A 10,545-nucleotide genomic window follows, 5' to 3' on the forward strand; every position below is an offset into this window, starting at 1 on the left:
TAACACCTGGTTTAACACCTGGTCCTGTTTTAACTCCTGGTTTAACACCTGGTGAAAACATTCAGTCCACTGAAGAAATCAAAATGTATTTGGACACGGTAACGTTTCCAGTTTGTGATAAAATAACCTCTATATTATAATTTACATATAGATTAATTTGATTGGGTTAGAATTCTGGTTACCAGTTTAACCCTTCTTATCTAGAAACAAAATGACCCCACTCTAAGATGTCTGACACATTCAATAACGTGTCACCTCAAGAGGGCGCGATAACTCGAAATAGATAATATTTAAATTTAGTCGTATGGTGAAGGTGGGTACTCCTCAATGATGATCCGGCATCCACTTATATAACAGCTGTAGCGGTCGTAAGAACCATAGCCGTTACAGTTTCCAACATTGAAGTTAATTGTGTACGACCCAGCAGCTAAACCATTGCAGAAACCTACAGAGAAAGAAACCCATCAAAAAGTTAGGTATGTGCCAGGAATATATGTATATACTGTGATGTATTTTTGTGTTCTATTCAATACACTATTAACTGTATGACAGAATGCATGATGCGCGAGTGAAAGTGTGGCGTAGTCGGGGTATTTGCTTACAGTGTTCTCTGAGGCCGTACTTTCACAAGCATATCCAGTAAAAGTGCAGCAGAATACACGGCAAGCATGAGTGCAAATACCCCTGGGTACTAACACTGGAAGTCACGTGATATGGGGTTTAGGTGAAACGGCAAATGTCAATCAAAAATCACAAAAATCATATCACGATCACGCAATTTACCGTGATCGCGTTCTCATTTGCATATCATTTGCATGCAGGTATGCAATAATGTGTTTGGTATTGCACTGCAGTGAAAATACCACTAGTATGGTTAAGCCTATTCCATCTGTAATTGTGAAGTATTATTCTGGTGATCAGACAAACAACACCACCAATGTAAAAAACGCCCTCTATCTTGCAAGAATACTTTATCCGCACAACTTTATTTACATTATCCATACCGCCAATGTAAAACACGCCCTCTATTTTGCAAGAATACTTTATCCGCACAACTTTATTTACATTATCCATACCGCCAATGTAAAAAACGCCCTCTATCTTGCAAGAATACTTTATCCGCACAACTTTATTTACATTATCCATACCGCCAATGTAAAAAACGCCCTCTATCTTGCAAGAATACACCATTGACCACCAGTGTAAACGCCCCCTCTATTATGTAAGTATGTAATATCTGCATATATTTACTTACTATTGACAACTCAACAGTGTAAATGATACCACTATCTCACAAATACTTATTATCTGTACACAACAGTTACTTACCATTGACCACTCTTGGTCTATGTAGATTTACAGTCGTACCCATACCGCCAATGTAAACAACGCCCTCTATTTTATAAGGATTCGAGCACTCGGCGCCATTGAATGTAAAATACCATCGCCCACAGCTGCCATCATTTCCATACAACCTCATATCTCCCGCATACTTGACAAACAGTGAACTGTCATCATATTCCTTTGTAAAGGAGCAAGACTTGGGAAAAAACAGAAGGAGAATTATGATTATATTTCATGGAAAATTACGAAAAGTATAAAATGAGATACTGTTAGTTTTTGACCAAAAATGTTCATCAGCTCAGTACATCAAATGATTTTAAAAGGTTATATCACGCAAGTTAAGTAGTTCAAAGATAGATCGAGAGCTCAGTGCTAAAAACTCGGAACTGAAAGTGTTTGTTTAAAAACGGGTTGTCAAATTTCACCTATTCTTATCTCATATTAGTCATTTTAATGAAAAAAAACCAACAATGTACATACAGACAGATGGGGTAAGTCTTCAAATGCTTGTCTATCAATATACACACATGTACATTTACTACCTAATTTTATATACTACTTATTACATGCATATTTACGTTCTTGTCTGAATTTGTTGTAAACGAGGAAAGAAAGATGACACGTGTACTTGTCTACCTAACTACATACCTACTTACATGTCTACCCCTAACACACACACACACACACACACACACACACACACACACAATAAACACATTATACTGTACACACACACACACACACACACACACACACACACAATAAACACATTATACTGTACACACACACACACACACATACACACACACATTATACAAGGACGCACATACATGCACGCACACACACACACACACACACAATAAACACATTATACTGTACACACACACACACACACACACACATAAACACATTATACTGTACACACACACACACACACGCGCGCGCGCGCACGCGCGCACAATGTACATATATACAATCCGCCCACCTTCCTTAACACACTTACCTACATACCTACCTACCTACCTACCTACCTGCCTACCTGCATAAATACATACATATATACATACATACATACATACATACATACATACATACGTACAAAAAATCCTGCAACTGTTTCCCTCTGTTGTTAGCAATGTGTATATAACCAAAACTGAAGAAACTAGTTGATTTATATATCTGTGGATTCAGTAAAACTTCAGTTAGACTTACCAGTACGACTCCAGAGTCTCTTCCGTCGTTCAGTCCCCAAGACGCACATTGCCGCCAATTTGTTGTTACTGGGGCAGGATCTCCTTCTTCTCCAGGAGGACCAGGTGGACCTGGTGGTCCAGGTGGACCAGGCATGCCTTCTTCACATGGCTTAAAAGAAATAAGATAATACTGAAAGTAATGCTACAGCAGTAAATATAAGTATACCATAATATGAAGAGAAATTCTGAACTCCTACTTCGTGTTTACGTCAATTATCATATACAATACGAAAATATTATTGTGATTACTAGAGCCAAGCGTTGCCATGGTTACGGAATGGGTATGTGTAACATTTAATTTGTAAAACAGTTTTACTATGTTTTTCTACTTCAAAACACAATTTGAAACTACATAGTCCCGCCAAATTAGTGTATCGCAATAACTACGCACATTGCAAATAAATTGTACACAAAGGGTAAACACAACGAATCCTTATGTCATGTCCATTTCTTGGAAGAATATCGGAAAATAAATCTCGTAGTTTCGGTCACGACTCGTTTACGAAAAGTTAGATTTTTGAACTCTATAAACCAAATATGGCCAACACTGAAAAATTACATATCTAAATGCGACGTGTGAACAACAAAGAGATCATTAGCAATACGAAGGGTTGTATATTCTTTGTTGTTGTGAAATACTATGATGTTTTGGGATAGCAGAATCGAAAATGACACTGAAGTTAAAATGATAACACTCTTGTAGCACAGTATTCAATTTGAACCTTTTGTTCCAAACACAACATGAAAAACTCTTGTAGCACGTATGAACTAAATGTCTACAACCCCCTGCCATAAACACCAGTGCGTTGGCTTGAGTGAAGTAATGAACTAAGGAAAGAATTCACACATGGAGAAAATAGGTAAAAACAACTATAAAATTAATACAACAACGACAGTGGGTGCCCCCCCCCCACACACACGCACACACACACACACACACATATATATATACACACAGACACATACACACACACACACACACACACACACACACACACACACACACACACACTTAAATCTATCAGTTTGTTTATATCTGTAGAAGTTACAATGTAAGACACAGTTGTGCATATGATTGTTATAACATGTAGCATTCTATCAGAAAACACAGTTATAGGATCCCAGCTCCTGCGCACGCGCAGTGTTTATGTTTTGCTAAGTTACTGACACTAATTACATTGTATGTCTTTGCATGAAACTTGCCTCATTCCTGTTTACCACGAACAAACAAACACACCCGTATTTTTTCGAAGGTTGTACTATAAGCACTCTATAATAATTTTATCTCTCTAGTGTTCTCATCATTCCGTCCGCCATGTTGAGATATTGATTACTATCGTCAAACTTCTGTACACAATATGTGACGTAGTTGTAGGTTTGCGAGTAAAAAGATGTCAATTTTACCTTCATTACTTCAGTCTGTTTGTAGAACCCATCACTGTACTTCACCAGTAATAAAATTGATACCAGCAAAGGAATAACGTAATTCTTCATAGACATAATAACAATATCACGAAATAAGTTTTGTGGAGATATGCAAACGAAAAGCTGTTCGATTTGCTGCAATACTGTTGCGTAATGATTGACTGTTCTCCCAGCAGTGTCCCCCTCCGAATTACAAAAGTTTAAGAAAAAAAAATCGATATTTGTTTGTCGAGTTTCTAGTATGACGTAATTAACATTTTAAACAATTAGAAAACACATATAGAATATGCTTACTGCAAACCGTATCCACCAAGTGTGTACTAAGGAGTCTGGTGCCATTCAAACCTCAAACTCCAGACAAGTTAAACTCCTTAGGTTAAATATAGTTATTGCCAACACCAAACAAGAATATGAAGCCTACATGTGAACACAGGAGTACGCCCTCTGTGTTGTGTGATTACGTATACAAATAGAAGACCACGGCTCGAGTTAAAGAACGTTAACGTACGTCTTATAAAGTGTTCCGTGGATGGGATCTGTGTGTACATCAGTTGAAACCACATTAGTTGCAAACGGAACGCTCTTTAAAAAACTTATGTTAGGCTTGGGGCAGAATTTACGGGGGGTGGGGGCTGGGGAGAAATGATAGGCATACATACATACATACATGCATACATACATACATACATACATACATATACATACATATACATACATGTATAAAGAATGGAGGCCGAGGGGGGGGGGGAGAGAATAAATAGACATGTTTGTAAATCTCAAGTCAAGTGGCAAATGAGAATTTGTTTATTAATCATAGTGTTTTAATGATAAAAATACATAATAAACTGAATATTTACTGTTTGCGTACTTAAGAAGGAACTATTTCATTCTATTAAATATGCACCAGAGATGACTTGCACCGGTGCAAATGCACTGTAATACTGAAAATATTATTCTTTATCTGCATGCAAATGATATGCAAATGAGGACGTGATCGTTCATGCTATACAAAAGTGTGTGATCATATAGCGACATTTTTACAGAAGTGTGTTGTTTTGAATAAACATATGTAATAATAAAATAATCCTATGCCGCACGAGTGTCTGTGTCGGTAATCGAAGGAATTTATAGTCATGCCATCGCCGCCCTCTACGGCGGGTCTTATCAGCTTATTTTTCGTTGCGTCAGCCGGGAAAAAATTCTCTGGTTTCTGAGAATGAATCGTGCTTAGTTAATATTAAGTAAAGTTCAACTGATAAAATTACAATTTCAACTTGGGTATTAATGATTAATGGAAGAGCTTGCTCTTCCAATTCCTTTACAACAGATGTGAATAGAAAGGGTTGACATCTAATTTGCATGTTGGACATGGAAACTCCTTGGTTAGGAATGGCTCATACCTAAAATAGAAAAGATAAATATAGCTGTCACTCCAATCATTCAGCGATCGGCGATTGGCTTAGCATATGTCACATGGTATGGACTAGTTTCTCATAATGGCCTAAATTTGCATGCAGCAGGTACTAGTCTTTTGCTATTTTCTGTAGGGCACTTTCACTATTGTAAACATATTTATTTTGACACATGAGAAATTTGGTGGAATAGCTATTCAGGATATGCCAGACACACAGGAATGATCATGAATATATTATTTAGTTGGCAATGAAGAACATTGTTTGAAAGCTAAGTGGTCATATTTGAAATTATCCTTATTTTACCAATACTTCACAGCAACATATCATTTAGTCTGAGCTTAGGTGAAGTGCAAATTAGAAAGAGTCCTTAACTTACCAATAATTCACAGCAACATATCATTTAGTCTGAGCTTAGGTGAAGTGCAAATTAGAAAGAGCCCTTAACTTACCAATAATTCTCAGCAACATATCATTTAGTCTGAGCTTAGGTGAAGTGCAAATTAGAAAGAGTCCTTAACTTACCAATAATTCACAGCAATGTTTCTATTTTCAGTCACACTAGGAAAAGACTGTACTTCATGCCACCAAAAAGCCGGCATAAATAAGGCCTCTCCTTCCGATATGGTACAATTCATCGGATAAGTCTTGGAAAATTTGGGAAATCTCTGGGATACAGAAAACAAACAAAATATTTCATTACACTAGTACCCTAAATTAACTTTGTACAGTTTTCATGTTGGGCCAAAAAAAATATATCTGGTTCTGGTCAGGGTAAACTTTCTAAAGTGGTGAGACGACGCAATTTTTTTTTTTTTCCTAATTTTTTTTTTGCAAATTGGTAAATACACATTTTTTTTGTTGACACTTTACATACTCTGTTCTATCATATTTATCTCTTGAAAAACTTCCTTTTTCTTCGAAGCAGTTTAGGCTTTGTATTTAAGCAGTCTTGGCATGTAGGGTAGATTTCAGCTGCTTGTTCTCCTGATATCAGGAATAAATAAGGAACGGGAAAAAAGGATTGACGCGAGGGAATTCAGGGCACGGCACGCGCGCACTGACCAGACCCAGATATATATTTTTTTTGGCCATAATGTTGAAAAAATATAATTTTGTGTTTCTAGTCATATTTTCAAAGAATTTAATCTTAGAAAGGAGAAACTGCACATTTTTCTAAACTTTATTTTCATTAATTAAGGAAGGTATTATTATCATTATTTTATTTGTTGTAAGAAAACACGCTACATGTGCGTCTCAGTACGTTGTACAGACTGAAGATTAAAAATTGCAATAAAGTAAAGAAAATAACAGCACACATAAAGGGACTAAGTGTAAAACCGATTTCACAACAAGGTATGCATAATATCTGTGAATAAAAGGTTCTTGTACAAAAGATTTTATTGTAGAGATCAAGTACATCAACAAAAATAGTGTCAATACTTCACAGACATATTACTTTGATTCACCTACCAAGATTACCTTAACAAATGTTGAGGGCGCTATTTTGATTCCCCTACTTAACCCTGAGGGCGCTATTTTGATTCCCTTGAGGGACACTATTTTGATTCCCCTACTTAACCCTGATGGCGTTATTTTGAATATCTGAGGGTACTATTTTGATTCATCTACTAAAACTTAGGGGCACTATTTTGATTCCCCTACTTAACCCTGAGGAACACAATTTTGATTCCCCTACCTAACCCTGAGGGCGCTATTTTGATCCCCTACTAAAACTGAGGGACACTATTTTGATTCCCCTACTTAACTCTGAGGGCGCTATTTTGAATATCTTACTGAAACTTAAGGTGCTAATTTGATTCCATCACTCACCTTTAACTCAGGATCCAAAATGTCTATTGGTGACATTACCATGGAAGTACTGTCTAGTAATTTTTTACGGCGGAATTTTCCAGTCTCCGTTTGATATCCCAATATTGCCTCAGGAATGTGTCCTTCATACATTTGGGTGTTATCATGTGGATCAAAGATTATCAACTGCTTCTTTCCACTTATCTTAAAACATTAATTAGAAATGAAGATACTATTTAACAACCTGACAATAACATTTATGATAAAAAAAGATAAAAGCTTAACTTAAAACAATGAAGTAAAGATATTATTTAACTATATATAATATATATATATAGAATAAACAGTAAAGTGTTTCTGGCCAAGACGTTTTGCTCAGGCTTTGCAGAGCTGCATCAGTAGGCCCATAAATAAATGTGTGTGTGTGTGTATATATATATATATATATATATATATATATATATATATATATATATATATATATATATATATATATATATATATATATATATATATATATATATATATATATATATATATATATATATATATATATATATATATATATATATATATATATATATATATATATACTTTCATATATACACATACATACGTACGTACATACATACATATATACATACATCCATACATGCATACATACATCAGGGCTCGAAATTAACGGTAGCCCCGTGTCATTTGGCTACCAATGTTTGTCTCTGGGCTACCAAATTATGTGAGTGGTAGCCCAATTGGGCTACTAAGTTTTGAATGAAACTGTGACACCCTGACTCCGACACCTTCCCGGGCCAGGGACCTCCGAGGTCGCAGTCCTGTGGGACGTGTTCTCACCAAAATTAGCGTCAAAATCTGTGCGTCTTTTCCAAATTTGCATCCACACTACATCATGTATATCAAATGTACATGAAATACATGTACACTATACACGTCATTCTTCCGTTCATCGTATACACAGCTTGTACTTCCAAAATGTCACAACAAAACATTTATATGCAACAATATTCTGTATAGCGATTTAATGTTATCTTTCTGTACTTTCAATTTCCCATGGTAATCACTCTCTGGAAATCTGCTCTCCGGCCCGGGCCCTTCCAGTTCTTCTCGGAGTCGGAGTACAGTACACTCTAGGTACAGCACTGCTGCAGTAACTAAATTCCATAACATGAATGACAGCTTTAACTTTCAACTTGACAGAGACACAGTTGTAATGGTGTTTGATAAAATTTTATGCTGATGAGAACTGTTAACTTGGTATACACCTACATTTTCGTTTATTCTTGAACGATGCCTAAAACATTCCGTGTGTAAACCACGCTCACGCAACCCCTGAGAGCATGCAGTGGTGAATGGTAAATTCACGTAATGCATTCGATCTAGTAGTAGTAGCAAAGCTCAAAAGAAAGTTGAAGTTTTAGTGAGAATGAAATGGTGACATGATGATTTGAATTTATCTGAGTGAAGTTTTCAGCATGGACCGTCTGCTGATGTGGTCTTAGACTCTGTTTGATTATCTCTTCGCCCATGAATGGAAGGGGCTTTGCCGTAATGGCCGTCATGTATTAATACAAATCCTGTCTAACCCGTCTGTTAATAAGTAACCAATCACGTGGATAGATAATGATAACAGCACATAGTTTCTAAACTACCCAAGACGTAGTCTCCACATCAGGAAATGGCCATGGGGCTTATGAAACTGTTTATACGTTTTCCATACGTTGAATCATATTCAAATTTTACAGGTCTCACTGCACCAAGAGATTTAGATAATAGTTACAAGTACGAACTGCGACTACATGTTATTTCTTCATTGCAATGATAACCGTACGTTGTAACAGCTAAGCCTCATACGGTCCCTCTTTATGACATGTCCCCAGAGACACATACATGCAAAAAATTGCGTTCCCAATGTCAAAATATGGCATGAAATACACACAAATAACGAGTTAACGTGACTCTTAAGTTATTCAATCAATCATCGAATTCAATACATCATATAGTTACATATATACACAGACACCATTAATTTAGGAATGCATGCATATGGGCTACCAGTCATTGCTCTCGGGCTACCAAATTTTAAAGATGGTAGCCCACCTGGGCTACCAAGAAAAAAAACGAATTTCGAGCCCTGTACATACATACATACATACATACATACATACATACATACATACAACATGTACATATACTTAATATAAATCAAGTGTGAAAATAAACACTCACCATGCATAGAAAGTTATCAAACGGATCAAAGTGCAGCTTTCCAAGTGTATTCCCATCACTAATCCATATATTTAAGTGCCGTCGTGAAAGCCTTCCCTTCACAAATGGAAATTCCTGGATATCATCCTCAAGTTCCGGCATATATTCTGGGATAGAGGAATATTCTAAATAAGCAGAGACATTGTTTACCTTGAGAGTTTTATTTTCTATCATGTCTACAAACTCAGAAAAATTGAGATCTAACTTCGCTGGACGAACAACCACAAGATCGGTTACAGAGAGTTGATCTCGGACTCGCTGTGGGATTTTAAAAACTCTATGGTCTTCCCAAATTCTTGCTGGTTCACAGCCTTCAAATTCACCATGTGGGGCGAGTTTGATATGTATCTTTTTGTCACCATACAGTTTTCTAAGATATTTATTTGACCATTTTTTCAGGGCATCCCAGTTCTGCATTGCATCAGTGATAATAACTGGCTTAGAACGTTTTAAGAATTCCTGAAAAAATTCATCTTTACTTGGCATTGGTATTCTCTCACACTTTGCCATGTTGATGTCTTGGCCAGAATATAATGATGCAGTATCCATGGAAACAGTACCTTTGTCATCATCACCACCACAGGCATCTTCTCTTTTTGAGCTTCCACACGATTTTGGTGATTTTGGTCTGAATGCAACCCCTGACGTACAGTTGCTTGAATGAGAGACGTGGAACAGGTTTTCCAGGATGTGTTCTCGATGCAGTCCCTCCACAGACGTGTAGCCATTCGCACTACGATACGTTTCGCATTTTGAGTTAACGAAATCAAGTACAGCTTTGAAGTTTTTCGGTCCGGAATAATTATCTGCATTCGGATATAACCTAGGGGCTGGGATAAGACAAGTCCGATCAATCTTTTCTCTTGAAAATAACGCGATATCTCTGTCTCCCGATTTGAGCCATTTCAGTTCAATTTCTCTATCCTCCTTCCACGAGAATGAATTCAACTCGCCTGTCAACACACCGACTGAGACACGATCTTCTAAACGAAACGCAAACTCGAGTTGTTCGACGA

The 10,545-nt window shown here is 36.7% G+C and overlaps 2 protein-coding genes across 2 annotated transcripts; both read right to left on the reverse strand.

The window, feature by feature from the left end:
• Positions 1–296: 296 nt before the first annotated feature.
• Positions 297–4,091, reverse strand: LOC144450118 (collagen triple helix repeat-containing protein 1-like). The gene is made up of 4 exons (XM_078140685.1): positions 4,002–4,091; positions 2,557–2,706; positions 1,330–1,540; positions 297–445 (listed from the first exon to the last, which is right to left on the reverse strand). The coding sequence occupies exons 1-4, from the start codon at positions 4,089–4,091 to the stop codon at positions 297–299; spliced, it is 600 nt and encodes a 199-aa protein (XP_077996811.1).
• Positions 4,092–4,889: 798 nt separating this feature from the next.
• On the reverse strand, positions 4,890–10,045 carry LOC144450321 (bifunctional peptidase and (3S)-lysyl hydroxylase Jmjd7-like). The gene is made up of 4 exons (XM_078140923.1): positions 9,491–10,045; positions 7,268–7,450; positions 5,960–6,102; positions 4,890–5,422 (listed from the first exon to the last, which is right to left on the reverse strand). Exons 1-4 carry the CDS (start codon positions 10,037–10,039, stop codon positions 5,341–5,343), a joined length of 957 nt encoding a protein of 318 aa, XP_077997049.1. The 5' UTR covers positions 10,040–10,045; the 3' UTR covers positions 4,890–5,340.
• Positions 10,046–10,545: the final 500 nt, after the last annotated feature.

The sequence above is a fragment of the Glandiceps talaboti genome, chromosome 19, assembly GCF_964340395.1.
Source record: "Glandiceps talaboti chromosome 19, keGlaTala1.1, whole genome shotgun sequence".
NCBI lineage: Eukaryota > Metazoa > Hemichordata > Enteropneusta > Spengelidae > Glandiceps > Glandiceps talaboti.